Source organism: Malurus melanocephalus, unplaced genomic scaffold (genome assembly GCF_030028575.1).
Source record: "Malurus melanocephalus ecotype Western Australia unplaced genomic scaffold, MMel_1.1 scaffold_12, whole genome shotgun sequence".
NCBI classification, from domain to species: Eukaryota; Metazoa; Chordata; class Aves; order Passeriformes; family Maluridae; genus Malurus; species Malurus melanocephalus.
The window spans coordinates 4,776,668-4,796,419 of NW_026623244.1; the positions used below are offsets into that span (position 1 = coordinate 4,776,668).

The 19,752-nt window shown below is 35.1% G+C and overlaps 1 protein-coding gene across 3 annotated transcripts in view; it reads left to right on the forward strand.

The window, feature by feature from the left end:
- EXOC6 (exocyst complex component 6) overlaps positions 1-19,752 on the forward strand; it is an 85,908-nt gene that overhangs the window by 39,838 nt on the left and 26,318 nt on the right. For 2 of the 3 annotated variants that reach the window (XM_057381198.1, XM_057381206.1), the window contains exons 16-19: positions 947-1,058; positions 1,708-1,842; positions 4,692-4,871; positions 13,551-13,692. In XM_057381198.1, coding sequence (XP_057237181.1) covers positions 947-1,058; positions 1,708-1,842; positions 4,692-4,871; positions 13,551-13,692 — 569 coding nt within the window. Of the gene's footprint in view, positions 1-946; positions 1,059-1,707; positions 1,843-4,691; positions 4,872-7,950; positions 7,981-13,550; positions 13,693-19,752 lie in introns of all 3 variants that reach the window. The other variant, XM_057381188.1, reaches the window with a different exon arrangement.

A 19,752-nucleotide genomic window follows, 5' to 3' on the forward strand; every position in this document is an offset into this window, starting at 1 on the left:
GTGACCTAAAAATATACACTGAAATGAAAATACATTTTCTTGTGTACTTGYTTGTTATGCTTGTTTCATAATTTACTTCTATAATTCTTTATATATGTTTAATCTATGATTCCCAATGCTGTAATAGATTAATACATATGTAGATATATGTACTAGACCATATGTGAATGGTAGGGTTAGGGTTAGCTTGGTGTGGTAAGCAGTTTAAAACACCTCTGTGGTTTCTTAAACAGTATAGTTTATGTAGCAAAGCATGTAAAGATTGAAAAGAACACTTTGATACTGACCATTTCAGAAGTAATTATTTGGCATCCCTGATTACTTCCTAGTCTTTCCCTGTGCAGTGCTTTGAGGTTCCTTAGCAATGATTTCTCTTTCAAACAAACTGTCTGCATGTTCACTCCCTCTCCCACATTTTTCTGATGGAAAAYGTCACAATTCACCCATTTCCTTTCRTCTTCTGGCCTTCAAAAGCTTAGTTTTAATTGCATAAAATAGAACTCAAAGATCTGAAATCTGGAAGGTATTTGTGGCCTGTCACCCACTTCTGCACTGTTAAAGATGTAAATTACTCCCTTTCACACATTCTTAATTGATACTGTTTATAATTTACACGTACTAATGAGCACATGTTGACCTCCTTAGTAACTCATTAAAACCCACAAATTACTCTTTACGAACTGCTGTGTCAATAAACATGTCCAAAATCTAAAAATAACAGATTTTGCTTCTGTGTTGAAATTCAGTTAATGGATAATTTGGTAAGTGAAAGAGGTGTTCTGTCTGCTAGATCACAGAAAACTTGGAACAACCAGAATTTAAAGGCACATAGAGAATTCTTAGCATCAAAAGTTCCCTTTGCAGGGAAGAAGTTGAATTTATTAAGTATTGCTGTCAAGGTATGTTTATGTACATAATAATTATAAAAATAAACTTTTTTTTTCAGTTCAACAGAAATAGATGATATGCTCAGAAAATCTACAAATTTGCTGCTTACAAGAACTCTGAGTAGTTGTTTACAGAATCTAATTAAAAAACCTCATATAGGTTTAACAGAGGTAAGTTTTAAAACACATATTCAAAACTATGGGTTTTAAAATAATCCATGCTAAAACTACTTTTGTAAATGTAGATACTCAAATATTGATACCATAGTATGCAAAAATTARGTAATGCTTGCTTTAAAATGAAAAATTAAAAGAAGAATAAAAAGCATCAATATCTGTTGAGTCAGAACAGTAAAGTGCTGGGTCTTTGGCCCAGGGATGGCCCAGGGATGCCTTTTGAGAGAGAGACAGGACAATGAAAGACTGTTATAAATAACAGTCAAGTGAGATAYAGGATATACTTGAATGCATCATTCTGCAGACAATAATGTGATTTTTTAATAGCAGTAAATTTAAAAAAATACTCAAATGGCACAAATTAGTGATTTTATTTCAGTAATATGTTTTCCTGTACTTTCCCTTTTTTAATTCTAGACTGTCAATTGGATTAATTTCACTGGGTAGGTGTCTGCATTCTTTGTTTTTGAAATGGCATAATTTGCATTTGAAAGCAGACTTGAAAGCTAACAGGAAATAGGTGGCAACCTAAAATACTGAGATGAATTTCTGGTACCATTGTTCCTGAAAGAAGTAACCATTTACAAAATCAAGTGATGAGTGAAATAAAAAGGTTTTTACAAGATTTTTTTGTCTCTTGTAGCTTGTTCAAATAATCATAAACACAACACACTTGGAGCAAGCCTGTAAATACCTTGAAGACTTTATATCTAACATTACAAATATTTCACAGTTGACTGTTCACACTGCAAGACTTTATGGACTTTCTACATTTAAGGTATGGTGCATTTCATCCTTGTATGACTGTGTCTGAAAAGCTATGTTAATGAAGCATTTTAAAATAAAAAGGATGAGAGCAAAGCCACACATCTTCTCATTTTTGTCTCTCAAATAATTCTGAACTCTTAAGCATTTGGTTGAAATCCTGAGCAGATAGACAGTGGTTTTTAATGTTATTAGTATGACCTGGAATATGTCAGGATGTGAGAAGCCTCAACATTATGTTTCAAATGCATTTTTTATTCAGTTGTGAAATGACAATCTAACATCCCAGAAGCTTTTAATAGATAAGGCTCCAGTTTGTGTATCTTCTCCCTATTTCTGAATGGAAGCAAGCAAAACAGCTAGCTTAATTGAAAATGCTTGTATCTATTTGTTTTTATTCTACATTAGAAATACTTCTTGGTGTATTTTCAAAGGGTGTAAGTATTAGTATAAAAGAAGTATTAACAATGTGCTCTGACTAAAATTATTCTGTGATATTTTTAGAATTTAAACAACAAAACAAAAGTTTAAGTCAACAGGGATTCTAAGGCAGCTGCAACTTGAACTTAGGTGTTTGATGTTTTTTTCCATGCACACCGAAACAAAGGAGAGTGATTTCTTATATTTATGGGATAAAGAGGATTAATCCTATTAAAAGAGTTCTGTTTTCTGCAATTCACTTTTTCTCTTGAAACAATATATAGCCTCTCCTATTGTAATATACCCTCTGGCATAGATGTTAAAAGATGGGTGAGGTGGAATAAGATACCATTGCAAGACAGTTCATACTCCAGTTTGCCAACAATTCTCCCATTAGCTGTATCTTGTTTTGCTGAGGATTTAGTGCATAGATCAAGACAGAACGATTCAGGCCTAGCAACCATACTTGGTTACCATTRCCCTACCAGCAGTTTGACTGACTTTGGTCTAGGCTGCCTCGTTTGCTCATTGTGTACCAATAGTGTGTCTCAGAATTTGTGTATCTATAGCTATTTTCACGTAAGGGCAATTAATTATTTTTTTACCATTCAAACACACATTCAAAAACACGTAATACAGCCGTAGTCTTTGATTTCCTGAAGTATTGAGATGTTCTTTGTCCTTGAGTTTCATTTAGTAAGTGTATGTGCAAGTTTCATTATGTTTTTTGTAGGTTGCTTGTGCTGTAAGTTATGTTTAACGCTCCTACAAACTTAAGTCCTGTTGGAGGGGCTCACACAATATTGTATCTGTGCTTAGTGAATTTACCATGTTTGCACTTKGGAAAAATACTGGCTAAATGCTGACAAACTTAAGGCGTTTTTTTTGTGTGTGTGGTTTCTCTCCTGTCTGCTTTCCTGGAGAACTTGTTAGTACAACGTTCTCCAATTATAGCAGAAAATTCTTTTCTTGTTAATCCCTTTTTTCCCTTCTCTATTGTAAAGAGAAACTGCTCACAGTTCCCCAGCTTGGCCCTCACAGAGTTTGGTATGTTCTACTGTTATTAAATTCATCTCCTGGTGGCAAATTGTGTCACCTATTCTTTCCTTTTATTAGCAGCGTTGATCACGTTTGCATTCCATGAGATGAACTTTTAAGTACATCTACGCTGTATTTTTTTAATGCAAAACAAAACCAGAAAGACTAGTCTTGCCATAAATAATCTTAACTGTTAAAGGTGATACAACCACTCCATGAATGACTTAGTTATTTTTGATTGTTGCAATTGAGGTTTCATTGTTAATTAGAAACTTTAAATATAGACTTGATTTTAATTGAAACTTTCTCAGTCAGGGGCATCTACAAAATTGTGGATATCCACAYAATCCTTTGACATGATGACAGGCTGCCAGATCCATGCATGTTGGATTTGGAGAGCTGTTCAGTGGACACTTTCTAAAGTTGGTTTGGCAGTAAAAATGCTACTTAAAAAAAAATCATACTTCAATATTTATTCATGGTAGGGCCACATACTTTCCTGCTTACTCCTGAAGTGTCTCTCAGCCTAGGGCCTGACTGAAGACTATATTTGGCACACTCAATGTGAGGATGCCTTTCAAGTTCAGATAAATGAAATGAATATTTTTATTTTTATAAATGAATATTTTTATTTTTTCTTTTTGCCTTTCTCATTTCTCAAGTGCCATGTTTTTTGATTGCTTTCTTCCAGAGGAAAGTGGTGATGGGAGTTTCATCTGCTTTTTTGTTGCTTCAGTATATCCAGACTATTTTTGCTCTCTAAAAACCTTAAGCAGCTGATCCATTTGGTTTAAAACAAATGTCTCACTTGAATTATTTCTCCTTATCAGTGAAGAAAATTTCATGTTGGGCACAAATCAGAAAGACACACAAAAGTAGAAGAAAGCAGGAGTCTGCTCTGCATCATGGTTTGTGGTGGTTAGGGTATTTAAAAGAGGATGAAAAACTATGAGTATTCCTCAGWTGTGCAGCTTTAAGACATTAATTACACAAAAATAATGTGATTGCTTGACCTCTCTCCATAAAAGATGAAATTATCAAGTTATCTTATTATTTTCTTTGTAAAAAAGTTAAACTTTGTGTCAGGGTTGATAAATTTATAAGGCTGAATTGAAGGTGSTTGTTCTAAAGAAAGTAAACAAACTTTTTATGTTTCCAAATTCAAATTAACTTAATTTGCCTGTAAAGTTTGATTCTGTGGGCATTTTATGTTATAAACACTCACGGTATGCATTATGGAAGTGTTTTAAAAATCTCAGCCGCAGATGTATGACAGACATGAAAATAACAATTTATTTTAATCTAAGAAAAACACAAGACTTCAGTTTTGTTGATGGATGTAATTTTGTCTGCATTTAATAATATTTTAGAATTCTGATGAGAATTCTGACAATTTTTTTTCAGGATGCAAGGCACGCTGCAGAAGGAGAAATATATACAAAACTTAACCAAAAAATAGATGAATTTATTCAGATTGCTGATTATGATTGGACAATGTCTGAATCAGATGGAAGAGCCAGTGGATACTTAATGGACCTAATTAACTTTTTAAGAAGCACGTTTCAAGTTTTTACTCATTTACCTGTAAGTGTTCAAAATTAAGTTTAATTTCAATCTGTTTGAACTTAATTTTATTTTAAAACAGTAAGGTTTTGACAAAAGGTGTGGTTCGAGAATTGTGCACACGCTGACAGATGTATTTTAAAGTTTTTCTCAGCACAGAAATATTGTCAAACATGTTTCAGTGTGTTGGTAAGCTTATCCATCAGAATACTTAGGAAATGCTTTCAAATACTTCAGTCTAAATATTGTTATTACCAAYGACTAATTTACAAGTAGTGTAAGAACTCCTGCAGTTTTCTAGACCTTTTTGGTTAGGCATCTTGGTTTTGTGTACACGTGCATTGGTTCAAACGATGCAGAATTGGTGCAAATCCTGCATTTATGCATAAGATTATGGAGATCTTGTATTCTCCACGTTTTTTAGCTAAATATTTTTGATCATTAAATGTGATTTGATTGTAGTGAATAGAGCTTCGTTGAAATGAATCCTTGTTCATATTCAAATAYATCCTGTGTTATTTTGTCCCAGGAAAAAGAGTACTGTTAATCTGTCTTTTGTATGAATTGTTATATTCTGTTGTCTGATTTCCCCTTGCTTTCAKGTAAAACAAATACTTTTTCTAGTCTGGCTTGTCATCACAGTGGTTTGTAGCTTTATAGGTCTAGAGTAACTTCAGTTAAGTAATTCAAGCTACATCTGCTTTTTATCAGCTTGTCCTTGGTAGTTACAGTCACATTGATGTCTGAGTGCTTTGCCCACTTTCAATGCTTATAAAGAACAAGTCCTCAATGCATAGGCTATTTTGAGGCTTCAGAYTGGAAGTAAAAGATAATTTCTTTTTGTACACAGCAAGATGTTGAAGTTGCTGGCATAGCAGGTTTATCTTATCTTCCAGATCTTACACAAAGAGACTGTGATTCTTCAGTCTCCTGTTCTTCTAAATGACTCGAGGACAAAGCCCACTCAAAATGTATCATGTGATATTGATGTGAATGTGTCATGTGAGGCATAGGCTTCTGTGCCAAGTCAGTGGAGCGTTTTTTGATAAAGAATAGCAAGTTTGTTAGATAGTTAAATTAACTGTAACTTAGTGTACAAAGCAGTGTGAACAAACGGCACTGCTCCTCCGTGGCCATATGCATATGGCAGTTAAGGGATGTGAAATCTGTGTGTAGAGCAGGATGTACAGAATTCTGTCATAAATGTGAGGGGCTATATAGCTGTTCAGAAATGAGCCACAGATAAAATGAAGTAATGTGTTAAGAGGAATGCAAAGAAGCAGCTGTGGCATKAGGACTTAAGAAGGGTGGAAGGAATAGGATTATGTGCCTGGAGGCACAAGGCAGTCTTTGGAGAAAACTGGTTTATGTGGAGAGGTTTTTCTGTAATTTCAAACTCAGGTAACAGGCAGAATGTAGAACTGTATGGACAAGTAGTCTGCTGTGGCAAGAAGTTTCTTGTAATTTTTTCCTTTTTCTGTATCTCACTCCCTATCCTATCTTGGCCAATTGTAGAAGCATACAGTCCTGGGAATGTTGTGTTTGAGCTGCAGAGTTTATATGAAAATGTGTACACGGTTTTGTTACAGTGATTATAGTTAGATTTGTTCTAGTAAGTTATTATGAGAAATTTTGTAGTAAAAGTCTTTTCCAGGATTAGCCCAGAACTACATTCTGTAACTCATAAAATAGTCAGTGCTTTGGAGTGATAAGTTAGATTTTTCACATGCCATAATTCAGATTTGGAATAATTTTAGAATTAATTTTCATTAATGAATTATTCCATTAATGAATTAATTTTCATTAATGAATTATTCCATTAATGTCACAATTATTAATGTCCTTAATAATTTTTTTATGACTTGCAGTAACATTCTATTGCTATGGAAAAATAGTGTATCAGAACCTTTTCTATAATTAGAAATTAAAGACCAAAGGTCCTAGCACACTTTACAGTTTTAGTAAAGAAAAGAGTGAGGCAGGTAGAGAGGTCTCTTCTACCTTAACATACCCCAGGGCTAGGGCTGGGGACTCTAGCTGTCCTTACTAGTTCTTCATTGTCAYACTCCAGGGTCATTGACTTTCTCTTTGGTATTGTTTCCAACTCTAGTCTGCCTGTAGAAGTGTTACAATATATTCTTTAACGATTTTTTTTTCTTGCAGTCTTTGGGTTCCTGTCATTGGAGTCTTGTTTTATTTTCACTGTATGTGTAAACTGTGTAAGTGCACAGGGATTTGTCTCCTTTTGTGCATTCATGTGGGGCTGTACTGAAGTATTTTTTGTACCAATGTAGACATGACTTTTCAAAAATGCATCTTATGTTGTGGGTGTTTTATGCAATTTGTGTTATTTTTACTGGAAAATTAGAGCTCCAAATCAGGTAGACCATGATCTCAGCRGTACTGAATTGGCACATGAAGGGACACGACTTAGTTGGGCTCTGATATCTCTGTTGAATCACTGGAAATGTCTTGTGTCTCCAAAGCTTTTTTCCCCCCCTCAAGTTTTGCATCTTAATTTTCTCCTTTGTGTTTGTTACTGTATTGAGAAGCAATTTTGGAAAAGAAAACAGCTTTCTTCYACCTTACAGTTATATTGACATTAGTTTTATGTTAAAATTTATAAAGTTAATATAATGTAATACAATGTAATATTTTGATTCTTAGTATCCTGAGCCATTTTAAGTCTTGCTTGAACAAATATGTTAATAACATACAGATAGCCTCTGCAAGCCATAATGGTAAACATGGCATTCATTTTTAAATCTAAGAGTTTTGGAGTATATTCTGTCTTGTAATAAGAAGTTTCCCCAAAGACATTTCAATAGGGTTGATATTTTGGCATATAGTTCCTWATTACAGAAAAATATATTATTGCCAAGTTACTATTATTTAAGTTATAATCTCTTTGTTATGCCTCAGCAAAATACTACATAAATTCAGAGGTTTCAAGAAAATATTATTATGTAGCTATAATTGTTCTTTTGTAAGCTTTTTCTTATCTTTTATTGCTACCAATTTTTATTCTTTTTTTTTTTTTTGAAGTTGACAGTACATCTTAATTTTTTTGTTTTGATTGCCTTACTGGTTTCCTTCTCAGAATAACAACAATGACCATGCAGCCATGTCGGTAAGTAGATGCAAGATGGAGAAAAAGCATGTGAACAGAAAAACTATGTACTGCCTGCAGGCTTATTGCTTCAGTTTTTAATCATTTAATAAAAAGACCCATTCTGTTTTGCTGATAACTTGCTGTGTACCTTGTGTGGATGCATGCAGGGATCAGGTTAATGACTAACATTGGGCTTTCATACACTGGGACAGACAGCAGGAGTCCTARAAACCTTGCAGAAGGTTGATGGGGTGTGCCTTGCATCCCAAATGAGGTAATTTAGAGAAGACTGCAAGACCTCTTGAAAGAGAGGTCAGGTATCAAAATACAGCTATGAGACCTGCATACAGAATTAGGGTAGAGTGATATAGCTGAATAAAGAATCAGTGAAAGTTCCATCGTTCCTTTGCTACGTTTGCTTGGGGTCAAGGGAATGTGTGTGCTTGTGTTTTTCATTTGCTTTTAAAAATTTCTTTTAAGAAGATGATCAATTGCATTTAAGAATTCTCCATCCCTGATTATTTTCAGGTCTTTTTTGTTTGGGTTTTTTTTTTTTTTGGTTTTTTTTTTTCTTTTTTTTTGTATAAGGAATTTCTTTTTATTTGGCATAAGCATTGCTATGATAAGGGAAGTGACAATGTTAATATTACTAAATTATTAAAATCTGGAGCATGGACCTAGCAGTGGGCTCCCCAGTTGTTAGGAGCCTAGAGCACATGAGTTACAAGTGGAGGTGCAGGGAGATGGATTACTTAGTCTGTTAAAGAGGAGGCTGAGGAGAGATCTAGTGGCAATCTATAATCTCTTGAATAATGAACACAAAACTAATGGAGCCAAACTTCTTGGTAGGACTGACAAATTCAGACATGGCTGGAAACAGGTGGAAGCTGTGTGCTTGAAAAGAGTAGTGCACTGTTGAAGGAGATTTCAGCAGCCTCTGTGTGCATTCCCTTCCTCAGCTCTTTTGAAGGCTCTGCAGGAAAAAAGGTCAACAGACCTGAAGCAGTGTTAGCAGTAGTGCTCCAAGTAGAAGGCTGGCCTAGATGATGTTGGTGGTTTATTCCATCATTTAAATACTCAGCATCGTGGGGAACTGTCAAGCTAACAGGTGTCATGGGCTCTGTGTTTTGTGTAGGAATATTGCCTCTTACTGTTGTACAGTCTCAGTCTGCTGGTTATGTCATGATCAAGGACTAGCAGAGTTTCAGCAACGTAGAGCACAGAAGCTGTGTGCCTTTTGGAAGGTTATAATTGGAAAATCATGCAGTTTTTAATGGTTCTGTTYTCTGAATTCACAAGAATTTAGTCTTTTGAGATTGTTTTTACTTCCCATTTTAAGTTCATCTTGCATCTGTGGTGCCATTGGATGCTTTGAATCACAAAGCAAATTAAAATTTCATTGTATAGCTATTAATGTAATGAAATAAATTGGATAATCAAATTTGTTACTAAGGAAGTATCTTTTTCAGTTTTATTTTGAAGAGTTAAGGAAATATGTTAACTTGTACTTCCAGATCAGTTAACTTGAAAATGTAGTGGGTCTGTATATGGGAGTGGCTTTAAATTAAGTTTGGAATTAGCTGAAATTTTATTCTAGATATGTGCCTTGTCAATATAAAGTTGGAAAAGAGTGGCCATTGAAAAGAAACAGTTGCAAAGTTCTTTCAGTTAGGTATGTTTCGTTGTTTCAGTAGCATTTGGGGCAGAKACTGGAAGTAAAATAGATTCTTTAAAGTTCTATTAATGTTTTATGTATACTTGTATTCTATCAATAGTTCARAAGTTTTTAGCCCTGACTGATAAAATCTGTATGTTTAATTTTTTTGCATTTTCAGAAGGAATAACATTTTTTTTATTTCATATTGTTAAATTAATTCATCTTAGCATCTTAGATTTAACRGATAAATTTTGTTATTTTCTTTTTATGCTGAGGATGGCAGTTTGTGTTATTTTATTGTTTCTGTGATTGGCAGCAAAAGCCTAATTTCACAGCTTGCAGTGAGGGTGAAGGGGTGGTGGTTTTCTGCAGCTATATTCAAAAACTGTCAATCAACAGCCTCCACAGGCTACTTAGAGAATGGGTTTTCTTACTGACTTCTCCAACTGCTGCTTCATGCTGTCTTTGATTGGCACAGCCTGGCAGGGAGGATGGATGAATCTGTCACTGGCTGGTTAATTGTGTTGCTGGTCTCAGCCTGACATCAGGTCTTTGACTGCTAAGTGGCTCAATACAAAACAAATTAGCAGATTGTAGTCATATTTCTCATTCTATATGCTTTGACTTTGTTGAATGCAGTCCATAAATCATATTGACTGACACCATAGTGAAGGATGAAAGCTGCTTTTGAGACAGCTAGCATGGGTTTTAGAAAGCAGCACCGCCAAGGTGCCGTGGAAGGATGCATATGGCTGACCCTTTGGGAATTTCCTAGGAGCCAAATGTCTCTTTACTACAATTGTTCTTAGGAGAAAAGCTTTTGGGTCCTATAAAAAAGGATTTAATATGTCAGCAGATTCTCTTTACAAGCTCCTTTGAAATATAAGAAGTTTGTCTAAGGGTTTTCTCTTTTTACAAACTTGTATTTCAGCAAAATGTGAAGGCTGGGTGAAAAAAACAGTTGCCTTTAACACTGTTAGCAGGTGTTTTTGAGTATAGAATAGGGTCCTTGTTTCCTAAACTTTACATTGATTGAGTGGAAGAATAGGTTTTGTAGATAGGAGCAATTAGCATAGGCACAGCAGAGACAATAGAAGTGTCTCCAAATGGGAGGCAACTGGGGCGARTGTGAGAAGCCTGCTGAATCTCTGCATGCGATCGAATATAGGTATTTAATTGCTAGATAACCATGGCCACCCCCACCCCCTTAAAAAATAATAATAATAATAATAATTTATAAAAGCAAAACAACAGACTGAAAAATAACTAACATCAAGACTGTTTTAAAATTAACTGATTTGATTAATTCTGAAAAATGTTATTGTTACATTCATGAATSCTTGTGTTTCCTCTTCAAAACGCTTTAGGAAAAAATGGAAAAGAATGGATTATTTGGTAGATGTTGGCARTTCGGAGATGAATTTTTAACTAGATGCTATTTTTCAAACAAATTTTAGTTTCATTCTTTTCTKGGTATCATGCACCCAGTGTATTTTGAGCTGGGAAGCACTGAATTTTGAAGAGGATAACAGTATAGTTCACATTTCTCTTAGTTAAAATTCAGCATTTTTGRTAGATATGCATAGCTTTGTTTTTTCTCTAAATTTGAGAATATTGAGTGATTTTAAGTAAATATCAACTGAGTATAGTAAACTTGTAGTCTTTGTTAATATGTGATTCGAACAATAAGCCTGTAGTTCAAGTTACATAGTTGGAAATAGTTTATATGTTAGGATGTTTCCATTTTATGAAATTTTAAAATCAACATTAAATGTACATGTGTTGATACTTATTAAAAGTCCAAGTGGCTTTAGCCATGTCATTTTTGTATTGTAACCATTATCTTGTGCTCCAGTACTATTGATATTTGCCAGATTGTAACAATTAACCACACATACTTGTTAGAAATATAAATTCTGTAATTTATTACTAACAGAGGAGTACACAGTTTCCATATGAAATAAACTGAATGTTAAAATTTTTCGTGACAACCTATTAATCTGGTTGAACTTTTATTACATTATAGTGGCAGCATAAATAGGACATGGAGCTGATTTGATGGAGCAGTACATTAAACAGAGATGCACTAGTTGTTCCATTAAATCAAAATGACATTTCCATTAAGTATTTCAAACGTACTACACTGTAATTACATGAACTGTGGCCCATTGAGTCCCCTTCTCACCTCCCTTTTTCCTTCCCTTTTTGCCTATTTTTTTTTCTTCTTCYTTCCCCCRTTCMTATTGATATTGTTCTGCTTGGGGAATAGGGCTGCACGTCTCCCAGTATAATTGCTGTTGGGTTTGGGAGACTTTTAAGCATGCTGTTCTTGCATTGTTTCTCACATTCTTTGTTGTCAGTTCATCTATTTTGCTCAAAAATGTTATTTGCTTTTCTGAGATTTTCAATTAAGAAACTGACATGTCATTTTAGATAAAAAGYTCCTAACAGTTCAAGGTGTCCTAATGCTAAAAAGGAATTAGCAACAGCCATTTAATGTTTCATTGTGAACAGGAGGAGAGTTGAAGGCTTTCCATTGTATTCTCTGAGTTTTAATAACCTTTTAACAAATAATGGAATTTTTAAAGCACAAAATATTTGGGGCAAAGTTTGCTTTCTGTTGTGAAAATTTTCTRTACATGAAAATTCACTCATGTTAGCAAGTTGACTTATTAAGGACAAGATCTGGCTCTTCAAATGCTGGAGCAAAACTTTCCAAACATTTTGGGACAGTGAACCGCTGTCCATTGTAGTTGTTCATTACTTATATGTGTTTCTGGGAGTCAACAGTGAATTGATCAASCTGACTTGGCAGAAAACAGCTGGGGAATCATTATTTTAGAGGAACAGGTGACATCACTATACTGATGGGATAGAAGTAAAACAATAGTGGTGTGCCCTGCAGTAGCTGCTATGTTATTATGATTTATTTTGTGTAAATGTGTTGTTACCTTTGTTTCACTATCATTGTAACATATACATAGTTGGAAAGAGTGGTTTCAGTACTTTAAACTACAGAGATTCGTATAGTTGCATTTAACACCCAGGATCACTCTGTTTTAAAAGAGTGAAGTGCTGTGAATAGAGTGGTGCCATCTGGTTTGGTATCTGGTCTCAAGTGGGTTTCTTAACATTAAGGTAGAATTGTGTTATCTTTCAGTTTTTCTGTACTGAATTTTAAATAATTTATTCAGGTTAACGTCTGACTTTGTGTTTTGTTTTTTGATCTCATGTTGGAAAATCATCTCAATTACACATTTACAGATGATAAAGAGCAATATTGCTAGCTAGACTCTGATTTGGAAATGATTTCTATGTTGTACAGCAGAGGGCTACATTTCATTTTGTAAGTAGTTGATCACTGACAGCAGTGATTTATTAAGCACCTGAAAAGATAATGAATAGGCATGAATATTTTAAATAATTTAGTAACAAGCTTTGAGATGGAATCTGAGCAATTAAACTACCAGTAATTAGTGCAAGCTATTATGAGAAATGCCCCAACCAATAGGAATCACTTTGGTTYATATAACGTTCGTGTTTTTTTATTTACTATTGTTAAAAATATACATCATGTTGATTTTCATTACATTCTTGCTTTTGTTCTGTTTGGGTTAAAATATGTAAATAAATCCACACAGCTGTTCATATGCTCCAGCAGCTTTAATTGTTGTTGTTTTGGAAATGTCCTTGTATTCATGAAGACTGTTGGATATCTGGAAGAAATATCAATAATTGCTTTAAMATGTATTTAATCTAGTTCTCTGATCTAATAAAAACAAAGCTAATAGGTCAGAGAAATAACAGGAAGTGTGATCTCTCTCCTTCTAAGTTTTGTGYCATTAAGGCTTAGTATATTAAAATCAGATGAGCAGTTCTTTCGTGACRTATCATTTGTTTCTATCTTAAAACTTGTTGCTTTTTCTACTAGGGAAAAGTGGCCCAGACAGCTTGCATGTCAGCCTGCCAGCATCTTTCAATGTCCCTAATGCAGATGCTACTGGACAGTGAATTGAAACAAATAAGCATGGGAGCAATTCAGCAGTTTAATTTGGACGTGATACAGTGTGAATGTAAGTATATATTCCTGTCTGTATTGCTCTTAACATTGATGAAARTTATTTAATGTAAGCTATATAGTGATCCTTTTCCATCATCTACTAAAACTTGGTCTTTTATTTAAAAATAATATTACAGTACATCTTTTTGTAAAAATAATTATGAGTTATATTTATGACTATTATGGCATTCCTGGGAAAAATTTTTATGAAACTTTGAACTGAATTATATGAATCAAAATATACATTCTTGCCCTTAATTGGATCATAATCACTATATCCAGTAAAGACTTAGTTTAGTACAAAATTGCCCAAAACTATGACATAAATATTATGTTTTAATGGTTAAGAAAAAAGGTCAAATGTTTGTGAAATTTTAACATTCCCTCTTGAGCTATTTTACTGTGATACAAATTTTAAATGTGCTGTTACATAGGGTTTCCTCACTCCTGGAACTGCTACTGCCTTACTGTGCAGAATAGTAGTACTCATTTAGTAAACATCAGGTGTTGTTTTATTGTCACTGTTTAAAATATGGCATCAGAATTATTATATAAACTGGTTCAATCCAGCACTGAAGGCAGGATTAATTACCTCATGTTTTGCATGGAGCTCAGGGTGAGCTGTTAATCTGTAGGAAGGAAGTTACTTCCATGAATAGGTGTTAGGACTGGTTTTGTAGTTGATGACTGAGTTATAGTGGAAAGGCTCACTACACATTTTTTTCAGTATGTATCTTCAGATTCTTCTGCTCTGTTTTTTTTTTTTTTTCCAAAGTATCTTTCCTGTTATGTTTTCGAAGCATAGGTCTCAATGATTTTGGTGACAGCTGTAAAATGGGGTGGTTCTGCAAGACATGTCCTGAGGCTTTTAGTTTGGATGCATGAAAATAGTTAATGACTACTCCACTGGAAGCTACCTATGGGAAACTGAAAATTTGATTTCAAGCAATTTGGTTAGCATCATGAAATGTTGCTGTGGGAGTCCAGGGACAGATTGAAGGGGCATTTTTGACATTTTAATCACTTACTCGTCTTTCCTTCTCCTATCTTATTTGTTACATTTCAACTGAACTCAGTAATAGGTAGAGCAGGAATTTTCTGACAGTTCCTCACTATCCAGTGTTAAGGCCTTTCAGGGCATGGAATGAACGGACAGAGCTATCAGGGACGAATTGATAGAATATTTGCGATTGTGATGCTAAAATTCTGTGATTGTAGTAGTTAACCAAACAGATCACTGTTTGACTTCTCTTACTTTTAGCATGCTTGACGTTGCAAATTTAATAATGTTCTTTTTGGGTAGGTACATAGGTACATTTGTGCACTGGTGTAGTTTCCTAGATGCAAGAAAGATACGAATTGTAAAAGTAGGAATTGTCAGTATTATGAATACAGTATATCATAATAATTTATCTTAACAAGCTGAGTTTATGAAACCACTAAACAGTCATCTGTCTTCTGAACAAATGACATAACAGTGAAGAAAGCTTGTCCATTCCAGTATTATTCTGCTTCTAATATTTAACATATCAGCTGTGAACARCACAGTACCTCACTACTCTTTGTAGATTAATCAATGCCTTGTTTCACTCTGGGGTTTCTAGCAGTACAGGGGATAAAATACATGTCTTGCAGGTGACTTTCACWGTATGAGTTAGGTGTTCACAGCAAAGAAGGGAGAAGTTCCAGTCTGTCCAGCTGTCATCTGATCCTTGGGTTGTTTTCAGACCTTTTTCTTCTCAGGCAGAGGCTGATATATGTCTTACTAGTTCCATCCTAATTTCTATTACCGTTCTGTCTACCGTCTTTGGTTGATGTACAGCAGAAACTTTAATCAGTGAAAAAATCTTAGTGAAGTTTTATTTGATATAAAATGATAGTATTTAGTTATTTTAAAATATGACTGTAAGACAACTTTTTTATTTATATATAGCTGTTCCGGGAATATGATGTGGATGTATCAGAACTTGGGGCAAAATAAGAAGTTTCAGAAAGCTAGTAACTTAAGAACTGAAAAATGTATTCTTTCGACCACTGTGTAATTTCTAGCATGGGCTGTAGAACTGCTAATAGAATGAACTTTATTTCTCCCTTTCTGCAAAGCTTTTAAACCATGTTAGAAAAAAAAATTTGGTTTTGCACAAAAACCGTTTGAGTAGTTTAAGTGCAGTTATGGAAGCTTGTCAGAATAGTGTGTTAAACAAATGACATTTTGCAGTCCGTGGAATAAAGGAGTGACACAAGATTTTGCTCAGACTGCTTTGCTGATGTGGTTTCATTCATAAGGTCCATCACAGGCACATTCCAGGCCTCACTGTGATGCCTGTGATTTATGTTCTTGCTCATCACCCTCCCCCAGCTTTATTCTTTGATGCTTTGGGATTACTGGGTACGACAGTGACATTTCAATTAGTGCTCAGAGTGTCCGAATAATTCACAACTGTTGGGAGTTTTCTACTGTATTGTATTAATGGGTTTGACATTTTACTTACAATGGAGTATACTCAGATGAATTTTGAACTAAGAATTTAGATGAGATGTAGAAAGTTATTAATATCAGAAGGTAAATTTTTAAAAATTCTTGTCAATATTCTATAAGTTTTTTTTATCTTGTAACATAATTTTATTCTTTCTACTATGAGCTGAAGAGATCTAAATAAAATCAGGAAAATGTGATTACTTATTAGGTTTTTTCTTTTCTATTAAAAACCAACCAACAGTCCAAACAACAATCCAGCAACCTGTTAATGAGCAGCAATCTGTTAAAATCAGTACGTCCTCTTCTTAGTGGCAAAGGATACGTAGAGTGATAAGTGGGCTTCCAAGAAAGGAAGGTGGTAGGGAAGAAAGTGTTCTGGTGGTGAACTGTGATTTTCCTTATCCTGCACTAAATTTTCATGCAGTGCAGTACCGTAGCAGCTAATTTCAAAAAGCAGAGCAGAAAATCTCGAAATATCTGGTATTTTTGCTCAACAATAATAATAGTATCAAGTGGTCTTACCTCATGATTTGTAAGGAAAACATAAAGTCTTCCTCATTTTGCTCTTCTTTTAGCAAGTTGTTTCCTTCCAAACATTCCGAAAGCTTTCAGTTTGATTTCAGTTTGTCCTGGTTTTATTGAAATAGTTCTCTACTTTGTCTGCAAATTTTGACCTAGAGCAGTATTTTACCTCTGTATTTTGCACCACTTTTTCTCAGAGGTTATTTTCCACCAGGATTATTGAGATTCTTGCAGCAGTGTTCAGAGAATGGAATGTACAGGGTCCCATTGAATAAAATCCAAAGAGTAGTCTTTTGTTTGAAYGTTGCATTTTGATTCCCCAAGGAAGGAAATGGGTTGGGGAGGGGAGGTGTTTGCTATTTCTTGTAGATGAAATTCAAATGTGGACTACTGCATCTCACTTTACAAGAAGAAAGGTGTACATAATAAAATGGGCTTCTCAGAGACACCATCCAGATCTTCTTACCTTACATCTGCTTCTTATTAAGGAATTAGAACTTGTTAGAAGTTGAAATTGTTGGGAGAASTAAATGTTATTTTTTTTACTTATGTGTTTTAACAGAGATGAATTGAAAGGCAGGATCAGTTAGCAGAATGAAATATGGGTGAGTGTACGTCCTTCTTCACCCTGATGTGAAAGGATGAAAAGGTTTGGGGTCTTCCCTGGAAATGAGCAAGGGTTAGTGGAGAGTTAGTGCAAAGCAGGAAGCTCTATGTTTTCCTAATCAGCCCTTTGTGTGGCATCCTGGCAGTCCCTCCTTTCACCCTCTGTGAGGRGAGCTGCACTATCCAAGAGCAAGTGACGTCCTGACCACGGTGTTCTCTGCTGAGCACACACAAAAGTAATCTCCAGGTATCGCCAGAAGCTGAGGAACCCAGATCGTGTTTTCCCTTGGAAAGGCACTATATTCTTCTCTGGAGGCCCCTCAYTTTACCTGCCTCTTCTCCCATGTGGGCAGACAGGTTAACCCCACTCACTGGAGGCCATCCTTCATCTGCTGCTCCCACATGGAGCACGGGAGGGAGAGGAAGCGCAGAGCTCTGGCTGGTGCTGGGGCTGCTGCCTGTCCAGCTGGCAGCTCCCTCAGCACGGCTCCCTCCAGGACTGTTTGAACAGCTGCAGCATCCAACAGGGCTGCAAAGTGGCTGGGGCAGCTGAGATAGTCACCTGATTCTCTGCTCTTCCTTTAAAAATACTTCTGTAGCTTGGCTGTGAGACTGGAGTAAAACTGCCCTAATTTAGCTTTTAATTCAAAGTCTGGACTCTGGTTTTTAATTTTTTTCCACTAAGCAGCAAAACTATTTGTCAAAAATTCGACACTGAATTCCCAGACCAACAGAGGGGCGCAACCAGATGATGTCTAGAAGATGGGATTTTGAGAAAATAAAGAGACCTGTTAATAAATTTAGAATTGTGTAGAAATTCAGTGCAATTTGYAGTTCAAGATGTCTTAAATGCCATTTAGCAGATGGCCTTTATCTTAAGATCTCCATTAATATTTTCATATATATATTCAATTGTCATATATCCTGTATACAAAATGTAATTAAAAGATCAAAGCCAAATATTGAAAAGAAAGTGGACTGAAATAATATCTGCAACATTTATGTTCACCATTATAATTTATGAGTTACCTCCCAGCCTGATTTTRTATTACTACATATTTGTTTCATTCGATCCTATCTTCTTTATATTCCTAAACTACGTGTTAGAGGAAGTATGTTGTGGTTGTGCATATTGAGGATGCCCATAGTGCCAAAGTCCTTGTTTTATATGCACAGTGTCAGTGAAATGGAGGAAGAGAAGATACTAACAAAAACCTTGTGAATACCAGATTCATTTAATGTATATTTTCAACTTATTTTTCCCAGGCATTTAAGTTTCTGATTCAAAATGTCAATCAGCCAGTTGTTTTCCCCTAAAAGKGACAGTTTAATGGTGATCTTTGCATTTCATTCTTCTATATTATGAAATTCCAGAATGCTTTTATGCACATTAAGCCAAACAATCAACCAGCTCCCTACCCCTCCAAATTYTCTTTAAGCCTAGAGTGATTGTAGGGGGTGAATATTTTAAAAGATGTATATATGACAATGTTTCATTACTATCTGGAAAAGGGCCCTTAGGACAAAGACATTAAGAATGTTAATCCTGTTCTTATAATATCTTCTTAATATGCTGTGCAGTAGAAAATATTTAATTAGCTTTGTAAAATTGTTAGTAAAACTTAAAAGCCTTTCACTGAGGGTGGAGGGGGAACTGTCTGACTGTTGCCATAAGTAGATTATCTTCTTGCCCTTTGAACTCATGAAATTATAATAATGAAACAAATTCTATTGTAGTCACCTGTCAGAGTGATCCAAATGTGAGAATAAATGCTTGTGCTATAATGAGTGTCCCTAATGTTGTAAATGCATTCATAATGTAAAATTGTAGTTAAAGAGAACAAAGCTTATACAACAATTAAGTTTGKTACTTTGTGTGCTTCTTGTTCTATAGCTCCAATGCTAGTAGGCATTATGTAGAGAAATGAAATTATTTTAATTTATTTAATGTGTTAGGATAAATTCCAAATTATCTTAGCCTTATGGGTGCAGAAAGGATGCAAATATTTGCCCTGTGGCATGTAAGAGTATTCTGCTGTAGGAAGGTATCTCCCAAGTATAAAGTGCCAAAAGCTAGCTGAAAAGACTTTCCGAAGGTCAYGCTATTCAGTTATATTTACTTTTCACTACTGTAACCCTTTTTTTGCCATTGATCTTCCTTCTCTCATTGCTAGCTCCAGTTGTGGAGTGGCTGGAGGAGCTGAGATTCTGGCGGGGGAAGCTGGTCTCAGTGTACTGTGTATGAGCAGAAAATAGGATCGGATCAGGTGATCTCATGGGTTTTACCTTTCTGGTTTAAGGGGTGTAGTCAGACCCCTCTGACCATCATGTGTATCCTCCTTATTAATGTGCAGCCATAGCTCACAATTCAGGTATCTCTTTCCATCTGTTTGCTGTGGAGCTTTGCCTAGGATTCCCTGCTGGAATGTGGTGTTCCATTTTAAATGTTGTGTTTGGCTGACCACA